This window comes from Chanodichthys erythropterus, chromosome 23, assembly GCF_024489055.1.
Source record: "Chanodichthys erythropterus isolate Z2021 chromosome 23, ASM2448905v1, whole genome shotgun sequence".
In the NCBI taxonomy this organism is placed as follows: Eukaryota; Metazoa; Chordata; class Actinopteri; order Cypriniformes; family Xenocyprididae; genus Chanodichthys; species Chanodichthys erythropterus.
The window spans coordinates 23,938,302-23,963,805 of NC_090243.1; the positions used below are offsets into that span (position 1 = coordinate 23,938,302).

At 38.0% G+C, this 25,504-nt stretch overlaps 1 protein-coding gene across 1 annotated transcript; it reads right to left on the reverse strand.

Annotated features, from left to right (window-relative positions):
• Positions 1-13,003: 13,003 nt before the first annotated feature.
• Positions 13,004-14,444, reverse strand: ccr12b.2 (chemokine (C-C motif) receptor 12b, tandem duplicate 2). Its single transcript, XM_067378195.1, has 2 exons — positions 14,339-14,444; positions 13,004-14,267 (listed from the first exon to the last, which is right to left on the reverse strand). Exon 2 carries the CDS (start codon positions 14,246-14,248, stop codon positions 13,247-13,249), a length of 1,002 nt encoding a protein of 333 aa, XP_067234296.1. The 5' UTR covers positions 14,249-14,267; positions 14,339-14,444; the 3' UTR covers positions 13,004-13,246.
• Between the last annotated feature and the right edge of the window lie 11,060 nt (positions 14,445-25,504).

A 25,504-nucleotide genomic window follows, 5' to 3' on the forward strand; every position in this document is an offset into this window, starting at 1 on the left:
CCTTTATCACAATACAGAATAGATTACTACAAAATAACGTATTTTCTGCCTCATTCTGTGATGATAAGCCACATCGAACAACAAGGTCACACATAAACAAAACCCAAAATTTGGATGATTACATTTAAAACGCAGTTGTTTGGGTAACCTCTGGGCCAATATTGATTTGGTAAATAAATAACGTATAAGGTTTTGTGCAGGCATAAGCAGTAAGTAGCCTAATATGTTTTGGATTTATTTGGATTTGTTTTTGCTTGCAGACGGTATCTATCTATCTGAGCGAATCAGAGAATCTGACAGTCAAAAATTCAAGACCAAGTTCATATCATGAAACTGATTAATTTATATAGAAATTATGTAATATATTGCATGACATCCCAGACTTTTGGATTTAAAAGACAATTAATATTCAATAATATCATCGAATAGACTGCACTGACGCTATCAGATGATAACTGAATTGAGCTGGATAATGACAATGTTGAGCTGCTTATTGTGCTGAAATTGAATTTGTTTCATGAATTCTGCAACATTATTTTCCTGCAAACTGTATTGTATAAAGCGCTTTAGAAATAAAAGTTACTTGACTTTATCAGAAGGTAGGAAATATCATTCAATATTTGATTTCAAATGATCTCACAAAATGTTTAAATGATGTTTACATAATCAAATCTGTGACCATGTGGAAACCGATAAACTCACAAACATCCCTGCTGAGGGGCTGATGAAGAAATGAAACTGCTGTTGCACATGGTCTGTATTTCTTCATTATTAATGCACAGCTTGGTTTTGATGATGCTGAATGTACTGTATGCTAGATTAAAAGCACTGATGAATGCGGTGAATGAGTGTGTGTGTGGCATTCGTTTTCACTCTCGTTCCAGGCCTGTAGATTGGAAGCTTGTTCTAATTCAGTCGGCTCTGTTTGCCCTACAGAGGGAATCTACATGAGACTCCAAGGCAGCTGGTGGCCAATTTGAAGAAAACTTTTTCGTGAGGAGTTGTCTCCGGCTCTCTCGGGGCCACGGCAGCAGCGCACTCGACAATGAAACTAGCCAATAATTGCTTTGCCTGAGGATCTAGCATGTCTCTCGCCCCCACCAGCATGCAAACACTGACAACATACAGCCTGGGGAAAAGCCAGACGCTCGTGTCTAGAGGGCAAGAAGATGGCTGACAAAAGCACCACGAGGGTTCCTGCCGCACTATCAGCATGTCAGGGGAGGGAGCGGAGCAGTGAAGATGTTTTATCTTTTGAGAATATGCCTGGATTTATTGTGCTAAATGTGCTGTTACAGAAGATGTTTCAGCATATTTCGAGTCAGAGCGAACATTACTGTATGTGGGCCAAATCCTGTAAGGATTTGATGAGGTTTAGTATAGACTTCCTTAAAAGCACTTTTTTCGTTTTCTTCTGTGATGTTCACTTACAGGGAAAATTCAATTATTATTAAAGTATAATAATAATAAAAAAAGAAAATTTAGTCTCAAAACAATGACCGAGTTTGTGCTTTCCAAGCAAACTGATGTCTTTTATGAAAGCCCTTTTGTATGTGATAATCTTAATTAGTCATAATTTTGACTTCATATCATAAATATGGCTCAGTATGTCATAATTTCGACTAAGCCATATTTATGGCACGAAAAGTCAAAATTATTGGTAATGTTTTAGATTACAGCCTGGAAAGTACTGTTTTTACACTTACAGTGGCATGAAAAAGTATGTGAACCCCTTGCAGAATCTGTGAAAATGAAAATTATTTTAATAAAATAAGAGGGATAATAAAATATGCATGTTAGTTTTTGTTTAGTACTGTCCTGAGTAAGATATTTTACATAAAAGATGTTTGCATTTAGTTCACAAGACAAAACAATAGCTGAATTTATTAAAATAACCCCATCATAAGTTTGTAAACCATTGATTCTCAATACTGTGTGTGGTCACCTGATGATCCACGACTGTTTTTATGTTTTGTGATGGTTGTTCATGAGTCTCTTGTTTGTCCTGAGCAGTTAAACTGAGCTCTGTTCTTCAGAAAAATCCTCCAGCTCCTGCAGATTCATCAGTTTTCAAGCATTTTTGCATATTTGAACCCAGTGGCATCATACCCGCGTTACCCTCGGTTTCCGGTTTTATTTTGTAGGAACCATGGAAAGTTTCAATAGACAAGGGAATATATATCACATATAACACTTGCTCCTGCTCTGCTTCATACTACAGTAATGTTAATAATCATATCTATGAACATGATTTCTGCCCGAGTCCTATACCAATTATTTTTTAATTTTTACTATTACTTTTTTTTCTCTTGCTTCCTCCTCCTCTTGTTCCTCTTCTTCTTTTTCGATGTTTCCTCTGATGAAGCTTAAGGAATCCCATGACTTTTGCTATTCTCTCTTACGTATTAAAAGGAAATGCAGTACACTGTCGCAAATTAGCTCAAAAGAAATATGAATAAGTAATCATAACTCGTTATAATTAATTATAAATATTTGAATCAGTTAATCAAATTAATATTACAATAAATCTGTTCGGTCAGCGAACTCTCAGTATTGATCGTCTATCAACTTTTCAAGAAGGATATTTTTCCGTGGCCACATAAAAATATCACTTTCTTAGCACGTATCTGTGTTCGAATCATTATCAGGGACATTGGTTTATAACCAGATCACAATCAACTCATTTTATTAAACTAAATCACAAACACATAACTAAACTAACAAACACACACACACGTACATAGGAAATGAGAGTGGAAATGAATTTGAACCGTATCATAACAATGGGAAGAGTAAATTAATAATTGCTGGACGAACCATCAGTTTCAATACTATAAAGCACTTTTGTTAACAAAGGGGTTCAAAATCTTAATACTAAATCACCGTTTTAGTGTTCAAACAATACGAAATGCTTTAGCTGTCCGGATCTGCAAGCTCAGGAGAAATCCTTGATGGTTCGGTCCGCTGGCATGGAAGTTGTAATCAATATCTTCTGCGTTGAATGAAGAAAATGACGACAAACTTTGCGCTGTTAATTTGACTCTTTTGTGGTCGAGGCAGTTGTTCATGGCTTGAAAGGAAGAGGGAGGCCTACCAGCTCGGCTCGGGGACCATGTGGGGTCTCACGTGACACAATCGGTAGTATCAACAGGAACAAAGAGAAGAACCAGAATCACTAAACTCTGATCTGCTCAGAGGTATTTAACTTCTACAGAAAGTTTACGCCCCTCCGTCTTGGCTTGACCAATGAGAAAGGTGTAATGCTCTGGCAGGAGATTCCTTTGTTTGGAAGTGAGTTCATTTGCATGGGGGGAATTAACTAGTAGGTTTGTGTCCATTTATACTCTGATAAATATAACAAACATACAATGCATTCTATGATAGTGTGACTACCACCAAGATGTATCATCACATGATTTTATGCCACTTTACAATATACGAAAGAACAATATACAAACAGATATAATGCACACAATGTACTGGGAAGATGCATGTTCATTTATTTAGACAAAGATGTCAATGAATTAATGGCAAAGAATCCATTTTTATAGACAGTTTATGATTCTAGTGGCCTGTCTCCTAAGTGTCTTTGAAGTGTATGTGGAGAGCAAATGGTGCAGAAAGGGTGATAGCGCTCAGTGGGGAAGCCAGACATTACAGAGCCTGCATGGGTGAAGGGCTGCTTTGTTGAGCAATCGTGTGTTTGATCTATTCAGATGCTACAACACCCAGAAATGTTCTTATGGTTTACTCATCTTTTCCCTTCTGACCAACTGTCACCAGCGTGTGGATGAGAGTCGACTTCGCTTTTGACGAAGAAACGTGAATCTTCAAGCTTTCATGACTTTTTATTGCATGAAAACTCAAATACTGAACCATATGTATGACATTAAAAAGTAAAAAAAAATACACAAATTAACTGGCAATATTGTGTTTAAAATGGATGTTTCTCAATATTAACTTCTTATATGTTGTACTGTTATATAAAAGCTTTTTGGTCACACTTTAGATTAAGGTCTCATAATGTTCTGGTAGTATTTTTAATTGTTAGCTTATGTTAACTAATGTAGTTAATTAATGTTAACAAATGAAACCTGTAAAGTGTTGCGATGTTTTTATAAAAGATGTTTTACTGGAACTGGAACTATACATAATTGGATTATAAGCATATTATTTGCTTCTTAAAGGTGATAGAGAGGATTTTTTTGTCGACTGAGAATCCAAAGACTCTTACTGAGTTTTTGAAATTTCAAAGGAACGCCTCCCAAAACTCGTGCACGAGTATTGGGACACGAGTGTTTACCAACGGCATTCGCTGTGTCGTGTTTTTTGGATTCATTATGTTGGACTGGATAATCTGCAGTTGTTATTCCTGTCTCCTGACAAAAACATTGCATGCAGTTGCATTGCATTGCATTACGATGATCGCGTAAACGATTGGCTGATGTTTTTAAGGCCCTACCTCGTGCACAGATGATGTATATTAATATTATTACTTTCAGTGCACCTAATACATAGTCTTTTATCAGTTAGTAAAGACAGTTTCAAGTAATATTGCAAACATGTATAAAAAAAAAACATACTCTTTAGCACCTTTAAGGATCAAAAAGAAGGTAGATGTTTTTGAAATAGCCCAACATTGCTAACCATTTATTCCCCATCATTATGAGACATCTTGTGTGCAAAAATAGAAGTCACACAACTGCCACATGACGTGAGAAACAGAAAAGAGGAAGCAGAAAGATTTGCCAAACCCATAGTCTTAGTCGAAAACGCTATTTTTGATTTGACCATGGGAAAAATAAAACTCTTTGGACAAAGAATACATGTTCCCTGCAGGTGAGAAATTCTGAGCAGAAGCCACCTGTAAAGGTTATGGAGGGATGAGAAGTGTTTGGGCCATGCAGTGATGAGGCAGATACGCACAGACTCTTGTATGAACTGCAGTGTATGGCGCTGTCAGAGGCAACGGTCTGGAAATTGCTTTTAAACCCCAAGGTGCATGCTTATTTCACAGTCATGTTTAAAAGTCAAGAACCCAATCCTTCTGACTCAAAAACAGCTGAGAGGCAAAGACATCCAAATCAAGAGCCAGGAGTGAGAGAGAGTTCAAAAACACTGGCAATCGCTGTGCCCGCCCATATGGAAAGAAAATATATGTCCATATATTCATGTAAATATATTAAATGGTTTAAATCCTGTATATTGAAAAATATATGGGATAATTATTGCATTAATATATTACAATATATTGACTAATACATAAGGAATTGCCACTTTTCATATATTGAAAAATATGTGACAATATATTTACCATTACATTAATGTGTATTCACTCAGTTGAGTAATGTTTCTGCTACACAAATTATTTGAGTTCAAAATATGCACAATTCTGATGCAAACAGTTGCCTCCATTTTTCGAAGTAAAACCAAGGGGCAATATTTTACAGTGTGGAAACTTATTGCCTTAAATTTCTCAAACATGTTTTACACATAGTTGGAAGTTTTAATGCAAAGAAATACAAAAGAGTGTTGGGACAACGATAGACTGTTTCATTTGAAGTCATCATTATGGTGATCTGTAGTTGGGCTCTTGAACCATGAATTTTAATGTTAGTTTTTCTCTGGCTGCTGTAACTGAGTGTAAAGCACATTTTCTATGGCAAAGACGTCATCATGTGTGTGTGCAAGAGCATTGCATAGAATGCATTGCATAAGAATGCATTGCATAAGAATGCATTGCATAAAAAAAACAAATGCATTGCATAATATCTAGTGCAGTAGTTAGTACAGTAAGTACAGCCTCCTATAGTGTATTAAGCACTAAGCAGTAAGCCGAATACACTCTTGCATACGTCATATTTTTTTTGTAGGGCTGATGAAAAACAAAAGGTATTTGGCTACAAAACTGAAAAGCATCTTGTGTTGTAAAAGTACAAAATAAAAAGAATAATGAAAAATGAAACTCTTGTCTTTGTGCATGAGAGTTCATAAACACTCGGTGACAATGGCAGATGCACAAAGTTCAAATATTATGCTTTTTCAAGAAATCACCGAAATATGAGTGAGAAGGTGAGGAGACAGCGAGTGAAGCGGCACCTGAGGCTTCCCATTTCCAGGACACGCATATTTCATCACTGGACTGTAGCAGTGAGACTTCCACCGCACAATTTGGCACAATTCCAGATGATTTTGTCTCATTATAACAGCGGAAACACCTTATACTCTGTCATTTATGGTCATACAGTAAGAATAAGACATCATTTCAAACTGTATTTTTATTTGTGTACACTTACAATAACAACAAAAATTTGTACTTTTGTAAAATAAAGAAAACAAACAGGATGCCGCTTTCTGCCATCCCAGTTTCCTTTCCGTGAAGTTAGTGGAGCGTGTCACAAAAATTAATCGAAACTCAGAGTAAAGGTTAAGAGATGAGAGATCTGTGAATTAGGCTACATGACAATGTCATCATCAGTAAATAATCAACAAAAATGTTCATTGGCTTCCTTTGCTGGAGAACCTGATTTCACCAAGTACAACGTGTTCCTGGATCAACATTCCAACAAATCAGATTTTAGGGACAAGTTTACAGATTATGTCAAGTTTAGGCGCTTTACATCAGTGTTATTCACCTCTCAGTTCCTTCTGATTTTAGGGTTAACTTATGTGTAAGGTTAGGTTTAGGGATAGGGATATGGTTAGGGTTAAAAATGTTGTTCCAGGATCAACTAAATATGTTGACCCAGGAACGCATCTAACTCTGCAAAATCAGGACATGTTTCCTTTGCCATAGCAAATGTACCTTACAGACGCTCAGTTACAACAGCCAGAGAAAAACTAACATTAAAAGTCAAGGGTCAAGAGCCAAACTAAAGCGAACACTGATCACAGTAATGGCGACTGATCAAGTGAAACAGTCTATTGCTGTCCCAAAACTCTTTGTGCATTATTTATTTATTTTATTTTTCAATATATTTAAACCATATAATGTGTGGAGAAATGCAAATGATAGAAAGAATTGCTTTGGCTGTTATAGAAAAGGACGTTTAACAGTACATTCTGTTATACTGCATATATTCAAAAACACTTTGACTTCAACAGACAAATGTAATCAGTCTGTGCACTCTGGTTATGTATGACTATAAATATTGGTGAACATTTGTGGATCCTGTCCTTGAATTTTCTCACTACACAAATTAATTTATTGGTTTCTTAGCCCTTCTGCCCTGTTTTATCTGCTTGTGAGTACATCAGGCTTCTGACTCACAAAAGCACACGTCTGGTATTTGGAAGTGCCTTTCAAATAACTTTTAAATTAAATTAAGAACCTTGCTTCTCTCTTGACGGGAAGAGAAGGGCGAGGTGAACCACCCTCTCTATCTAAGAAACTCTTCACAGTATTTGACCAAGCATGATTAAACATAGATGTCATTTATCAATACTTCTTGCCACCATTGAAACAGTTTGCATATTTACAGAGGAAGCATCTCCGGTTGTTGAACAGACATTTTCATGCAATTAGTGTTGAATATGTAATGCTATTTATGAGTGCTGTTCTGGTTTATCATTAATTTATCAGTCATCAAATCTTTATGATTTCATAATGCCAATTATGGCATCATAAAGGGCATCATGACATTATCAATGGAATTCATTTTGGCGTCATAATGACCATTATGACTTTATCACAGGAAGTCATTATGATAAATTAGTCAAAAATCCATTTTTTTAGGGCTGGTCCATGCATTTACTGACCTACAAAGTCCCAGGACAGATAATAGCAGATACATGGACACATCTATCAAATTGAATGTTACATGTATGTTTGAACCACTCAATGTGTTAAACCATTTAGACGTTTTATTTTAACACACACTCACGTGTTGGGTTTCCATGATTTATGGGGACTCTCCATAGACATAATGGTTTTTACTGTACAAACTGTATATTCTATCCCCCTACACTAACCCTACCCCTAAACCTACCCATTACACAAAACTTTCTGCATTTTTATTTTCAAAAAACTTTTCCTCATGGGGACCAAAACATGTCCCCTCAAGGACAAGGATTTCAGACATTGCAGTCTTTGAAATAATACTCTTTGATAGGCAAGTATGTGTGTGGTTCAGGTAAACTTACTAAATTTCGATCAGATAGATAACATTTTGAGAATATCTAAGCCTATATCATACACACTGGTGATATATCATACCACAAATCTTTACGAGGAGGACAAGATCTGTAAAGAAAAGGAGAGATACTGTGACTTGCTTACAGTGAACTTTGAAATCACATACAGTAAACACAATTGATTGAGAAATCTGAGGGCGGTTGTGAGGAAACTGAGGGAGGCAGGCAAAGAGACTTTGGGTTTCAAAAATAATAATGCAGCCTGTTTAGGGTATTCTGAAGAAGACAGCTGACAGAAGCAACACTTAGTATTTATTTACCAGCAAGACTGATTTTTTACGCATTCACAGTTAAATTGCCTCACCATTGCTAGTTTGTAGTATTAGAACTTTTTTCCACCCTTGAAAATCTGCAATTTCTCTCCATTTTTTAAACCCCTACGTAGCCCATACATTTGAATGACAAAATGCCATGCCTCCATGGAAAAAAACCCAAGCCAAACATGAGGCAAACTGAGTCAATGCTTATATGTTATAATCATAATTTAGTGGAGACCCCTTGAAATATAATTTAGTAGAATAGTTTCACTTCTGTTTAATTTCACTGTGCAACAAAGCAAAATAAAACAGGCTCATCTGTTCCCACCCTCCACTAAGACGCCTACAGTACATGACTATGTGTCACTAACCCAAACTTCACTATTCTGACCAGTGACTCAGCCTCTTCTGCTTTCCTTTGAACAGCATTCCCAGCATGCTATCTGCTCCCAACACTTCGCTCTCCCGCTAAGTGGGGAGGTTCTCGACAAACAGGCTGAAAGCTCCTCGGGCCCCGTATGCAATCACCTACTGCAGCACAGCGGGAGGCCCTCAGGAGTCCAGCGCTAATCGCATTATGGCTTTTGCACAGCGACTGCGTTACAAGAGCACTGCATGCGTGATGGAGGGAAGACTAGCATTCATTTGAGCAGTTGGGGTTTTGATCATATTTACAGTGGTTTCATTTAACACCTGCCATGAAACTAATATGCACTAAATGTATGAAATTCTAAATATTTTTGGTGGTTTTAGCAAAAATAAATAATGTGTGAAAGAACTGAAATAGTTATTACATTGACATGAGAAAATAATAGATACACTGCCCTCCAAAAGTTTGGAAACACCCTAGAAAAGTGGGGTTTTGGACAATATTGACATGAATCCTTTTTAATTTGTGATAATTTTGCACTGATGAGGGAAAACACAAACTACGAAAACATATTTTATTACATAAACAGTTTATACATAGAAAAAACTTAAATTTTCAATTCCTCAAAATGTCCACCATTAGCAGCTATCTGACCTAAACTGGGTTCTAATTATTTCATTGTATTCTAAACTTAATTGGCAATCAATTGTTGAAGCTATTAAGGCGTGCTGACCCAAAAATCTTTTACAAACCTGGGCCAAGTTTAAACCAGTAACCAGCATCACAGCTGGCAGAGGGGCATGTCTGACTTTGACATGCATATATTTCCATTATTATGTAATCAAAATGAAAATTATTATTGCTGGTCTTCAATGATAATGTCAAGTTACTTTAATGTATTTGCACCAAAAAATAAGGATTTATGCTGATATCGTCCAAAACCACACTTTGCAAGGGGTGTTTCCAAACTTTTGGAGGGCAGTGTATATTATTTTGGGGAGACACGAATTTCGAGGGTGGGCCCGATTTGTCAAGACAGTGGATTTTAGTAACCGTGCATACTTTGGACGTGCAGGTCGCACATGCACATTTTTTTTGTTTTTTTTTTGCAGTAATTAGTTTATCCACAAGGTGGAAACCATGCCCTTGGGGTGTCTATTCGCAAGGTAGTCAAAGAAAACCTGCATAAACAGAAGAGACAGGAACGCATGCAAGCTAAAGACTGTGAAGAGGTTCGAGAGTACCATCATTTGTACAACTCTAGCATGAAAGAATACAAATATGTTTACATGGGTTATAACTTGTGGCAAGAGATTCCTCAAAACCGCGCATGCGTCAAACACCTGTGTACACAGTAAAATCCCCAGAGTTAAATCAACTCTGCTCGGAGTACATATGGTCCCTCTCTAAATAGTGTTAAAGTTAATGAGATAATTAAGCAATTAATAAGGCTGTGACTGAAGTCAGTTGTAGTTCTTGTGTTTCTCTTTTCTTCAGTGATTCTGCTTGTTAACAGCAGGTGTTCATCACTTATGCACAATCATCACTTAATTAATTGTTTAATTATCTCATTAACTTTAACTCCCTCGGGTCGGCGGTCACGCCGGCGTGATCACCGTGTTTTTTTTCTAACCAGTGTGAAAGAGACTCAAAATACTCCGTCAATGTTGCACATACAATTATAGTGTGTGTACAGTTATACACCATTTTAATCTGTGGAATATGTTCTTTTATTTGTGTACACTCAGAGTAAAAACAAAATGTTGTGCTTTTTGTAAAATAAAGAAAACTAACATGATGCGTGATCTCTCGTCTCCCTCTGAACGAAGTCCAATCTGATAGTTCTCAGAAAATGAACTGTAACTTAGTGAATACTAATCACACAAAAAATTAGACTTGTATCTAAAGAAATGTTGAAATGTCAGGTTTTAAATCGTGTAAGTCAAATCGAAAACAAACCTTCTGTGTTTATGTAATCTGTAAGAAAAGAGAGCCATGTCAGAAGTCCTTGATTCAGCTCATTATCCGCCAATGCGGCCACGCTCACAGAGGGAGCACTATTCAGAGGCAAATTCAGTCAATACATGCATTCATCGTCTCAATCGTGTATTTATTGTCTTGAAAAGTGTTTTGAATAGCCATAGTTAGCGATCTCTGGCCTCTCTTAGTTCAGTTATTTCCTGGATTGCCTATTCTTCTTTAGCATTGGCATTTGTGGACTAAAGGTGCACAGAATGCCCTCCGGCTGCAAGTATGAATTGTAAACACAGTATCCAGCGTTCACAGTGACGACAACAAATAATGAATAAATACTCCTCTGCATAGAAATTGACATAAACATGAGAATCCATCAATATTTTTCCAAATGTGCATGCTTTTAAGCTAAAAGCCTATATGAAAAGCCAGAGGTAACATAACTGTTCATAAACTTTGTATAATAAAAATGCATTATATTTTAATAATAGAATACCATTATTTGTAAATAAATTGTAATAATATTTCACAGTATTGCTGTTTTTTCTGCATGTTTGATTTACATTATGATGAGCTTGAGACATGATCAACAGAGGGTTTTTTCACAGCCTATCTGACTGAAAGGCCTCATTATTTATGCAGGTCATTAGAGCTCTTTTATGCGATTATTTTGTATTCTCAGGTGAGAATCACCCATTATTCATGATTATTCACGCCTCCTGTGTTTCTTGACCAAAGATGTTTTAGAAAATTTAAATCTCTCTATTATTTTATATGAAGGAGTAGGAATGATAATTTTTACATAATTTTGAAGCAAAAACTCTAGTCTACAACCTACAATACCCAGAAGTCTTGTGAACACAGATTTAATATATATATATATTTCAGTGACTTGTTTTTTGTTTTTTCAATAACCACGCATAAACGTTATTCCTTCAAAAATACAAACATGTACATACATGTTCCTCACATATTATTGTAGCCTAGTTTGTGCTGAATACAGTGTAATGACACTTTTTCCATTAATATGTTTATGAACAACTGAAAAAGCACAAATGTCAGGGCATGTCAAAACTTCTCCAGGCCCCAAATCAGCCACAGACCCCTGAGGGTTAACTCTGCTTCAGTGTTATTTTAACACTGTTTAGAGAGGAACCAAATGTACTCTGAGCAGAGCTGATTTAACTCTGGAGATTTTGCTGTGTATGTGTATGAGTCACATGAAGTATACTTTGTGCGTTCCACTGTGCACCTACACGAGCGAATGCGTAAAAAAGAAGAAGAAAATACTGACTTGAGTTATGTTGTGTTGCGTTATGACAATGTACAAAGCCTTTCAGATCAAGCATCTCAGATATGCAAATGCAACATGGCCATACTGTATATGCAGTTTGAAATGGGTCAAATGGATCAAAAGGAAAAAACACACAAAGAGGAGCTGTTCATTTGTGCTATGGCAATCTGTGTAGTAATGCATGACACAGAATTCAAACCTCTACATATGATATTGTGCAATCATATGAAAGACATGCAACCATTATTATGTATTAATGCACTTGCTTTGACTAGTGATGAAAGACAGATGAAGACCAAACCAACTGTGTACACAATTTTTGTTCCATTTTTGAATTATGGCAGATATAAAGCAATTAGGGGGAGAACAAGAAGTTTTAAGAACTCATTCATACCAACTGCTATTTCAATGTTAAATAACCTGTAATTTAATATGTTGCTACTTGAATTGATGAATAGTTGATTCCCCTTACCCACCTCTTATTTTTTTTATTTATTACTCATGTTTCTTATTTTGTTTTTTCTTTAATGAATGCTTATGTGTGAGGCTGTATAAATGTGATGTGTGCCATCTGTGCAAACTAAATTTTAACTGGTGACCAATTCAAAATCAGATTTTATGATTTATTTTTTATTTATTTGGATAATAAACCCTTCATATAAATATTTGTGAGGATCACAGTGTTGATGGATAGGTAGATTTTATGGTAATATGTAGTATTATTTAGTAGTTATAATTTATGTTTATGTTAAAAGCCTTGAGCTGAGCTTCAAAGCATGTTCCAGATAGAGTCATTCACACAGAACACGTTTTTAAAAGTTGAAGTTATTTTAACTTGAGCACTGTTTTTAGAACACCATGTGATGCACGAGATGATGCAAAAGATGAGATGTGAGAATAAGTCAAAATTATCTTTATTTTTTATTCTGTGGCAAAAACAAGCTTTCATAGTTCAGTGTATTTCATAAAGCAAACACACAAATTATACAAACAAGCAAAACACACAAATCTCTGAGAATATGAATGAAATCACAGTGATTTATTACATATACATCAATCAACATCATCAACTCTTTTGCTAGTTCATTGCACTTTTTCTTTGGAGAATAAAAGCAACATGCAGCTATTTTCACTCACCATATACATTACTATTCTGTCTTAAGCTAATGATCTGCTGCTTCCGCTTACACTCATATGGCTGGTTAAACATGAACCTCGATTCATCAGCACTCCTCGTACATGATTCTGGAACTTCCTTCCCAGAAAGGTGTAAAAAACAGGGTTGATGCAGAAATACAAGTGACCGATGTTACCAGTGATGAACTCGGCATACGAAAGTCTGTCATCGCACTGTAGAGGGTCTCGATTCTCATTTATCATGCGTATGATATTATGCGGACCCCAGAAAGCGAAAAACATCAGGACTATTATGAAAATTAGCCTTACAGTGCGATGTTTCCCTACCATCCGCGTGGCTAAGACTGTTAGTGTTATCCGGAAGTAGCAGTAGACGAAAACAATCAACGGGAAGATGAAGAACAGCACAAACTGCTTGTAGAGGCTGAAGACCTTCCACTTCAAATCGCTCGAGTCTTCACAGATCAGTCCATACTTTGGATACTCCTTAACGGTGAAGTGGATGAAGGAATCGAGGCTCGCCAGAAGGCTAATACCCCAGGCCGCTGAAGATAATGCCAGGGCGTAGCAGCTTCTGCGTTTTTTGTTGGCGACCACACAATGAACCACGGCCAGGTAGCGGTCGAATGTCATGAGGGTGAGGAAGAGGATTGAGCTGTAGAAGCCGAAATAGTGGGCGCTGTACACCAACTTGCAAAGAGCTTCTCCAAAGATCCACTGGTCGGAATGGTGAACGGCCTGAAACGGGAGCGTAAGGGTAAAAATGATGTTGGAGGCCACCAGGTTGAGAAGAAATATATTTGTGACCGTGGTGAGCTTTTCAAACTTGTAGATGACAAGGACAACGACTCCGTTGCCGATTATGCTGGTGATGAAGATGATGTAGTAGAAGGGTGGAAGAAAGTTTTTGGCGAATTCGTTGGTGTCGATAGGGCTGCACATCAGAGATTGAGACCCATCAGTGCTCATCTCCGAGTAATACTCATATTCCTCGTATTCTTCTGTTGCATTAGGCATTTCCATCGTGATGGTTACCTACAACCTGCAGGATTGAGCTAGTTTATTAAAATGAAAAATTAGAAAAATCATTAAAAGTATGAATTTTACACTTACCGCAAAACACTTTTCACTGTTTTTATGGCAAGTTCATCAAAAGAAACCAGTCTTCTAAAATGGAGCAGCAACAAGGGATGTGTGTCCGTCTACTGCTGCAAAGAATCTGAATCATGTCTTGAAATAATCCTCAACTTCCTTGTTATATGACATCTGAGTTTACTCAAGACTCAGTATGCGTTTGAAGCCATTTAGTCACTAACAACATACATGATCATTATCATGAAACCACAGATCAACCACCAGGATTTTAATCACCTTTTATTTACTAGTGATTTCAGTAAACAACAGAGGATTAAATTTTCCCAGAATCACTGCAGTTTTTTAATGTACAAACAACATCCCAGCTAATAAAATTACGTAATTGCAACGTAATCTGGTGACCAAAGTTTCGTCATGGCTGGAAAAGTGAAAGGTGCCTGTGGGTACACGATCCATTCCACCTGCACGATCCGTTCCACCTGCATGATGAATGAAACTAATGAAACACTTGACGGCAAGGTGGCACAACTTGCGGCATATTTGTGTAACGTTAGTTGTATTGTGTTTAACATTTAACAGCGGGTCTATTTTGATGCCTTTAAATGTAGCTTACGCTATGCATTACGATGTGTTTACGTGGTTGCCAATCCAAAATAATAAAGGAGGTGTGAGTCGTTACATGAACATACATGTTCAGTTTCCTCCATACTCTCCTTTGCGATTCATTGCTGGTATAAGGCTTAACTTACTTAAAGGGGAAGTTTAATGCAAACGGAGTTTAATGCAAACAGAGATATTTTTTTTTAAAGTTATGTCAGTTTAATGCCTACAAAAACGACTGGTTTGACATCATAAACCCTGCAAAACACGCCCCCGGGAACACGCAACAAAGTGGGCGAGGCCATATCATGCAGCATAATGAAAGCGGAAGAGTTGTTTACACCTGTCGCGAGCGGTGCGACGCGACGCATCAAAAGATAATAGAAACCATTATAATCTGTGATATTTTCTACACTGGATGCGATGCTAAAGACAGCTTCCAGAATCTACATGAGTTCAATGCTGGATGGCTATTACTGCACAAATGCACAAAGGCTTTTACTGAAAGAAGCAGTTCCCACTTTAAAAGCAGAAGCTGCTGTTTATCAGCTCCAAACTGTAAGTAGGTTTTATTGTTTGTACATGTCTTTTAAACATATAGTTCTATTGCTATTTTTTGGTTGCATCAAGGACGTAAACAAAGAGCAACTCGTTTTTGCTTCGCTAGCCAGTTAGCTGTATTATAGCAGCCTGGTCTCATTGTTAATACGTAGTTATTAATACGTAACTTTAAAAGACACAAAACGTACATATTTGTACGTTTTGAATGGTGCTAAAACGTACAAATACTGACGTAATTATGGCACCAAAACGTAAACATACTTACGTTTTTACTGCGAATAAAACGTAAAATATTTTACGAATCTTTCATGTCATAAAAATATATGTATAAAATATATATAAATGTTCCCTTTTTAACATTTTTAGATTAATGTAATATCCCTAAACCCCACCCCACCCCGAACCTAAACCTAAGTTACCCATTTTATACATAATGTTAAAAGAATAAATCATAATGGACAGAAATGTGTAGGAAAATGACAATTTTAGTAAAAATATTACATTAAAACGATATTTTGAGCCACTTATCCTACACCTACCCCTAAACCTACCCATAACAATTTCTTAAAACTACATCCCAGCTAACACACGACGTAACAGTTACGTAATGTATTCGTACTTTTTGGTAATGTAATGACTTACTAACTGACAACGTAACTACGACGTCGCATGCCAGTAATTTCATTACCTTCAGATTACCATCTCACAACGTCGTCAGTACGTTCTCCTAACGTTATAAGATTACCAAGAACGTTCCAGATACGTCCTCTATTCGTGATATATTGGTAATTCCATGACTTACTAGTAACGTAACTACAACGTTGTATGCCCGTAATAATATTACCATCAAATTACCATATCACAACGTCGTCAGTACGTTCTCCAAACGTTACAAGATTACCAAGGACGTTCCAGATACGTCCTCTATTCGTAATATAATGGTCATTCCATGACTTACTGGCAACGTAGCAGCAACGTCATGTGCTCGTAATTTCATTACCATCATTTACACATTCTTTATATGTTATTATTACCAGAATTTGCAATATAAAACGTGTAATTAAATGTCAGACACAAGACTGAAATGTCCCCTTAAGAAATTTTTTTTTTCTTTTCACCAAATCAGAGTATGGATGACTGGTTTTTATATATAGTGACGTGACATACAGCGCGCGCCTCCACAAATGTAGTGCGCGCGTGCCCACAGTATGTTAATAAGAGTGTAAAGTTAATTTTTCTGAGAGAAGAATTTATTTTTCCGAGGTGACAACGAATAAATGGCTTTTATAAAAATGTATAAAGTTAACTTTGGAAAGACGCAAAACCTTTTTTATTGTTATGTTTACGTTAGTGCAGGTGGCCGTTAGAGTTGCCATGGCAACCGGGAAAACATTCAAGCTGCTGGAGAGGACAGCGTCGACGTTTCTCCGTGTTTCTCGTCAGTTTTATAGCAATAAAGTTCAACAACTGCGTCAGATTGGTTAAGTAACATTACCCACAGTCTACTTTAAGTACTTTTGTTAATATTTTTACCTCTGTGATTTCCTTGATCGTCTGAAATATATGTTAGCAAAATGTTACGTTAGCATAGCATATGTTTTTAATGATACTGAGAGCAAAACGTCTTGAATGCTTTTATTTTATGTTTCGTTGTAGGCTATATGTTTTTATTTATAGTTTGAGTGTATTTCATTATTTTTATTTGGAGTTTTATTCATGTTCTGTGTGTTTTTCAAAATAAATGAATTGAATTCATTTCGAGTCTGCATTCATCGTTCACAGCTGTTGGAATAGCCTTTACATTAGTTTGGGCAAATGAGGACATAAATTAGGTTAAACTACTGCATGTCCGCCCATAGAAAAATAAATAAATATAAGAATTACCAACTGATGACCAACACACAACTATTGATACACAACGTTGCCACGACGTCGCAGTTACTAACTGGCAACGTCACAAAGTTACGTTGTGGCGACGTATAGGCACCTTTCACTTTTCCGGTTGCCACGACGTAACTAGTTACGTCGCCACGACGAAAGTTTGGTCACCAAATTACGTTGCAGTTACGTAACAGTCACGTATTTTGGTTAGCTGGGATACTGTTAATAAATGAAAAACAGACAAACAAGCGTAACGTTAATCACAATCATTTATTTTTGCAAATATGTCAAAAGTGGTACCAAAAGTTAAAATGATGATGAGTTCCAGTCGCAGTCCTCTCTGGCTGTAACGTAATAGTTTTTATAGGGTACAGAGCAGAATATAATTTATTAATCCGTGAAATTATGAATCTGTCTTCTCTCCGTGAAGGCGCGCACTCATTTCAAATGTCAATCCACTGAAACACTGCAAATCGCAATCTGCGACGAAGCAGGTGAGAACCAATGAGCGTTCGATATCAGTGCCGTAAACCATGTCGTAACGCTTCTCGAGGGTGGCGCAGGCGCACTGGCGCTATTTTTTAAATTTGAATCATAACGTGCGCGGGCTGTGACTGTGACGGTCGCTGTTGCTGAGAATGAAGGTGAAGATCGACAGATAAAGGGCTGAATTTGAATCTGTTCCTCGCAAACATATGGATTCTAAAGATATGGAGTACAGCAAACAAATAAAATGGGTGTGATTTGTTAATTTATGTTGTGCTTTGGTGTATCTGATGGTTGTATTGTCAGTCACTGCATAGGAAAAAATAAAAATAAATCGCACAGCAAAATATTACAAAACGATTATAGAAATGTTATTCATTTTAAGGTTTCAAAGTGTAGTCTCGTTTAACATTATGTAACGTTAATGACAATTGAACACAACATATTTGAATCATTAAAGCCACGATTTTAATATTAATACATGGTAATTCATATACATTCACACTTTACGTTAGATGTTTTACGTTTTTTAAGCTGCTAATACTAAGTATTTGTACGCTTTAGTGCTATAAATACGTCAATGTTGTACGTTTTTGTGTGTATGAAAACGTTAGTAAATGTACGTGTGGTAGAACCACACTTCACGTAAAAATACACACGTATTCTCATGAGATCACGTTGATTATAGTGCATACTTCTCCAACAAACGTCTCTGTTCATAGACAAACAGTTGTTCATGCTATAAATTAAAGTAACCTTTACAAAAATGCTACTACTCAGTCATGTATTCGGCTACAGTAAAGCTTTAATCAGGATAAAACTGTATATTGAAAGCTAACAAACTAACAAACAAGCTATTTTTGTAAATTAACTTAAGTTTTGTATATTTCTTAGACAACATATGAATTACTTTAGGGTGGTTCAGGGAATTTTGTCAAGGCTTATTGTCTAATATAGCCTAATGCTGGGCTAACTATGATTATGGCTAGCAATGTGGATTATTTTAAGAGGCCATTCAAAGGATGGCACACACATCTATCGCTGTATGTTTGTTTAACATTTAAGCTAGCTAGTGCGCTGAAAGTTGGCGAATTTTCACCTATAAAACAGAAACTTGCTTTTCACCTATAAAACAGAAACTTGCTGATTTGTACTAGATAAAACCAACACACCATATGCATCGATTATTTTACCTGATATGAAGTGTGCACTGCAAACACGAGTATTATTTATGATCGTCTCCGTCCAGTCTGTACGCCGTATTGCTTTTAACCACAATTATCTTTTTGATTTCTGTGAAGGAATGTCTGCCGGAATCTAGTAAAACTTTAGTTGTGAGCCAAAAGTCCTATTCCTTCTATTCTGGCAGCCAAAAACACAACAAGACGACATTTTAAAGTCAAAACCTCAAACTTTTAGCGCGCCCGCTATTAGTTCTTATATATGTTTTGCCTCCAGCTAGAGCGGTGACGTCACAGTGACGTAGGCGATTAAGGGGTCTATATAACCAAAGCTCACGTAACTGGTAACAAATGGTTAGGGGCGTGGCGTTTCCGGACGCTTCAGCGAATCACGATGGCTCTGGATACACTGGGCCAGCTAACCAATCTGAGCACATTGCGTATTTCGGAGGGAGTGGCTTCATAAAAGCAGTAAGTCAAATGAGCCGTTCGAATGACAGTGGAAACAGAGGTGTAGAATAAAGGTAAAATATATGGAAAATACAGCGTTTAAAAAAAAACGAAGCATTAAGACATGTTAAACTGCGCCCAAAAACACAATCAAGCCTAGAAAAAAACTATTGAACCACCCCTTTAACTTGCTGTGTGTAGGGGATCTACATAATTTTATTTGATAGAGACTTTTATTTTGATTTTTGCAACGGGCGCCACCATTACATCAAGCGAAGAGTGAAGAGTGAACGGTGAGACGGTGAAATGAGCTGTGACGCACTGATGAAAAATGCGTTGATATTTCGGGTAGTTTATAGTGTCAAAGTTAAGTTTAGACCCGTGACGCACATTACAGACACATGATGTTATTTTCAAGTCTCTGTTCGCGATAACGAGTTTGTTATAGATCATGACGCAACAAGTTTTCCGTGGTGTCTATGTGTGTGCGTGAAGCTGAAAAGGCCTAACGTTACTAACAGTTAACAAGTGATTCTCTGTAGGAATTGAATACCCTCGCTTTTCTTTGAGTTTAAATACAGTTTTTGTTTCATTTGTTCAAACGAACTTAAAAACAGTGAACGCTGCTACTGAATCGTGTGGAAAAAGGTTCGTTGAGTCGTCGGATTGGGCTGTGTGTTGTTCGTCTTCTCAATACGCTTCCATCAGCGGGGATTGCGGCCTTGTTGGATCAAGCTGCTGTCATCAGGATCGCGGGTACAATCGCTGTGGGTTATTGAGTGAAGAGACATTACCCTGCCATCCGTTGGACACCATTCAACACCTCGTCCACGAACTAAGAGTGGTGATGTACATTATTTTCTTCGTTTTCTTCTGAACTCTGGTAAGCAAACCATCGTTTTCTTTCCTGAACAGAACTGAACTGTTGAATCGCACAATTATCATTATTGGAATTGTGAATAGTGAATTTACCTGCAAAGGGATTCATAGACTTTCTTCTGTGCACATTCTTGAACTTTTTGATTCGTGAATTCAGGAATGGACAGAGAATAACTTTTCCATTTTTTGCCCTGGATTTTTGAATTGGATTTTTGAACTTTTCATGCTGAATTGGAGTGAATTTAAGTGAATTTTTTATTCAAGTGAACTTAAAAGTGAACTTTAATTGAAAGTGTGAGTTAACTTGAATATATGTAAACATTTTCAGAGTGTTTAAAAAGGGACACTGATTCTTGTTTGTTTGGTATTGAACTGAAATTGAAACATTTGTTGATATTCATTTTCTTTGTTTTTTTTATTGATTGAAATTGAAATTCGATTGAACTTGAAATTTGTTTATCTCCTGTGAAAACAAAGAAACAAAGAATAACAATTAAGAAAAAATACATTTCAGTTAATTAACAAATATATTTATTTATTTACTAAGCTGAAACTTGTTAATTTTGAGTCACTTATACTAAGGAGTGGGGACGTCTTACCTGTCCTGTTAGATCTGGGGAGGGTGGGTTTTGCTGCATAATGGCGTCATGAACAGGATAAACTAGCGAGTGTTCTAATTAAGTGCAAGTTCCTGATCTTGGATTCAACGCAATGGCTGAATTGGAAGACTTAAAGAGACAGTTTGCAGAGATGCAAAGACATTTTGGTGAGCAGGCAGGAATGTTAGAGCAGTCCAGAGCCGAACAGAGAGAAGCGCTTTCCCTTGCTAAAGCTGTTATTGATCAACAGGCTGCTACCCAAAGAGCACCATCTACTGTTTACATCCCAAGAGACCGTGAACTCACAGAATTCAGTGGATGTAGATCCAGACCTTGTGAGTTGAGTGAAGAGGAATGGATAAGTTCAATGAAGTCCGCCTTTAAGGTGATGAAAATTCCAGAAGAAGACAAAATCGAGTTTAAACAGTATTTAAAAGATGAGGCTAAGATGACAGTCAAGTTTATGCTCAACGGAAATGAGAGGTCAGTGGATGAGATCTTTGATGCTTTAGACCAGACTTATGGGGACAAACTTCCCATTGGCAGCAGACTGAAAAATGCCTGGAGAAACCATCCGTTCTTATGCTTATGACTTGCAGGAGAAGCTGAGTATTATCCAAAACCGTGAACCATCCAGAGTTCCTGATGCTGTTGGTGTACTGAAAGAACAGCTTGTGTTAGGCCTCAAAGATGACTCGCTACGACGTGAAATGAAGAGGAGAGTAAAAACTGAGAGGGACCTGACATTTATCCAGCGTATGCAGGAAGCTATTACTTGGTCGGAAGAAGAGGAGGTGCAAGTTCCAAGCAATCTGAGAAGCAGTACTCGTTCACGCTACCACTGTGACTGATAGTTCAACCCCTCTCACACTGGAGAATCTTCATGGAGCTATTCAGCGGATAGCTGCCAGACAAGAAGAACTGTTTCAGATGGTAAATAATAAAAAGTGAAACCTCAAGAGAAGGAGGGCAAGACGAAGAGTGCACCTTTAAAAGATAGCGAAGGAAGATACATCTGCTATACGTGTGGTAAGCCAGGACACACTAGCCGACGTCCTCAGAACAGAGAGAATTCAAGTGGAGTGCAAAATCTGAAATACAAAGTGGAGGTGGAAAAAACAGCTGATCAAGTTACCTCAGTACCAACGTGTCCAGGTCCATCTGTGATCAGAAGCCACACTGCAGACTGTGATGCAGGGAATGTTTCCAAGGCTCTCTGTGAAAGTGCTTTTGGTGATTGTGATAGTAGTCACTTCTGAACCTTTGTCCAGGAGGCAAACAGTTCTTATACCAGCAATTCTCAGCTCAATAGTAAGACAGAGTCGCATTTCTAGAATCACTTTGGAGAAGTTCTGTTGTCGTCTGCCAACTGGGTTCGACTGACAGCGGCAAATGGTTTAGACATTCCCGCCATAGGATGTTTGGAAGCAGACATTGAGTGCATGGGGAAGACGTTGCATGGAAAGTGTGTTTGTGATCAAAGAGAGCAATCACAATGGTACTGAGCTGAAAGGATTACCTGGCATTGTTGGAATGAATGTGTTGAGTGACCTCAGAGATCTATTCATGGCTACTGAAGGTATGAAGAAGATGGACAGGTATACCCAAGGTGTTGGAGAAGCCAAAGTTCAACGAGTGTTAGCTAACATTAAGATGCAGACTGAGGCATTGAGCTGTGGAGACAAGATTGGTTTTGTGAAAGTAGCTGGGAAGCAAGCAATCACTATCCCCCCTTTCAGTGAGCGTTTTTTGGAAAGTCGCTGTAGAATACCACCAAAAGTGAGCTGCCAAGTGTTTGTTGAGGCCTCATCAGAAGTCAGCTTGCCCAAAGTGTTCTGATTGCTAAAGTCCCATTCAGAATGTTGAACTCTAGTGAGAAACTGTAAAGCTTATGCCGCGATGTAGGATAGCAACACTGTGTAAGCCGCAAGAAGTTGTTCCAAAAGTGCTTGTTGAGTTTGAGGAGAAGGAAGGAGTTTTGCATGTCAAGGCTGTGCAGCAACATCAGGTGAAAGTGGAGGAAAGCACCATTGAGCAGTTACCTGTTGCAGTGCAAACAAATCTTGAAAATCTTATAGAAGCTCAACGTGGAAAACTCAGATCTATTGACAAAGCACAGTGATGTGTTTTCAAAGAATGACTGTGACTTTGGTTATACAACATCTGTCACACACAACATCCATACAGGAGATGCTCCTCCTATTAAGCAGAGACATCACAGAATTCCACCCCAGGTATTTCAGGAAGTGAAAAGACATGTTGGAGATTTGGTGTCTCAAGGTATTCTCAGAGAAAGCTGCAGTCCATGGGCATCTCCAGCTGTAATTGTGATTAAGAAGGATGGCAGTGTGAGATTTTGTTGCGATTATAGAAGGCTGAATAAAGTGACTTGCAAAGACGCTTACCCCCTTCCGCGTGTCGAGGAGTCGCTTGACGCCTTGGGAAATGCGCAGCTGTTCTCCACGCTTGATCTTACATCAGGCTATTTCCAAGTGGCCATGAGTGAGGAAGATCGAGCAAAGACAGCCGTCACCACTCCCTTTGGCCTATTTGAATGGACAAGGATGCCGTTCGGACTTTGCAACGCTCCTGCAACTTTTCAATGTCTGATAGGAGTAGTGCTTGGTGATCTGACGTTTGACATTCTGCTCATCTACCTTGACGATATCATAGTCTTTTCGAAGGATTTTGATAGCCATTGTCATAGGCTGGAAGTTGTGTTCAACCAGTTGAGACAACATGGATTGACGTTAAAACCTAGCAAGTGCTTCCTTTTGAAACCTGAAGTTAAATTCTTGGGTCATCTAATTTACTTCAAGGGAATACAGGTGGATGGAGAGAAAACTCGGGCATTGGAAACCTGGCCTGTACCCAAGAATGTGAAGGAGTTGAGGCAAGTTCTTGGATTCATGAGTTACTACAGGAGGTTTGTTCCTGGTTTTGCTCAGTTAACCCGACCACTTCATGCTTTGGTTGGAAAAGGAGGAAAGATGAAAATATTGGAACCTTTTAACTGGACAGACTGCACTTGACAATCTCAAGCAGTGTTTAATGTGTCCGCCAGTACTCGCATATCCAGACTTTAGCCAGCCTTTTCCACAACTGACGGGAGCCTGCATGGTCTCGGGGCTGTCTTGAGTCAACGTCAGGGAGGATCTGAGCGTGTGATCGCATATGCGAGTCGGGGTCTTCATGGGTCAGAGAAGAACGATCAAAATTACAGTGCTTTCAAGCTAGAGCTGCTTGCTCTAAAATGGGCAGTGACAGAAAAGTTTAAAGAATAATTGATCTACTCCAAGTTTTCTGTGGTCACTGATCATAACCCTTTGCGCTACTTGGAGACAGCAAATCTAGGAGCTGTTGAGCAGTGGTGGATTGCTCAGCTGGCAGAGTTTGATTTTGAAGTCTACTATAAGCCAGTCAATGGATTGTCAAGGATTCCATCTAGTGAGGAGCCTGAGCAAGAGGACTCTGCTAAAGACTTCATTAAGATGAACTCAGATGAAGTGCGCACATGCTTATGGCCAGTCTCTGAAAAGCAGCAGAAAGTACAAACATCAGTCCAGGTATCTGTGACTAGGAGAGTCCCTGGATATAGCTGGAGTGATATAGAAGAGAATCAAAAGAACAACTCTAATATAGCACCTATCTACCGTGCTGTACTGAAAAATAAGAATCTGAATCCACCCGAACAGCGAAACATGGATGTGTAGTTGAAGAAACTTGCTAGACAATTCATTCGACTCGAGCTTAAAAAAGGAGTGCTGTTCAGAACTATTCTTGATCCAAGAAACGGGGAAGAAATTTGTCAACTGGTGGTTCCAGAACCTTTGCGTTACAAAGTGTTTGAGAGTCAGCATGATCATTGTGGTCATTTTGGAGAAAGAAGCACGCTGGAGAGCATGAGGAGAAGCTGTTACTGGCCAACAATGACTAAAAATGTTCAAAGTTGGATCCATGAATGCAAGAGATGCACTCACGCAAAGGATGTTTTCCCTAAAATTCGAGCCCCAATGACGTGCACTAATGTGTCTGCATCGCTTCAAGTCCTTGCCATGGATTATACTCTCCTGGAGGAATCTGTGGGAGGATATGAGAATGTCCTTGTTTTAACTGACATGTTCACTCGTTTCATGGTGGCAGTGCCAACCACAAATCAGACTGCCCACACCACAGCAAAGGCACTTATACAGCATTGGTTTGTCCACTACGGCTGTCCCGCACGACTACATTCCGATCAAGGTCGTTGTTTTCGAAGCCAATGTCATCAAAGAACTGTGTAAAGTCTATGGAATTGGAAAAAGTCGCACAACTCCATATCACCCACAGGGTAACTCCCAGTGCAAAAGATTTAACAGAACTATGCATGACATGCTAAGGACATTACCCCCAGAAAAGAAAAAGAACTGGAAGCAGTATCTACCGGAGTTGGTCATGACATACAATAGCTGAATCCATGATTCAACTGGCTATTCGCCATTCTACTTAATGTTTGGAAGGGATGCCCGAATGCCGATGGATATCCTTAACGGGAGAGACTTGGAGGA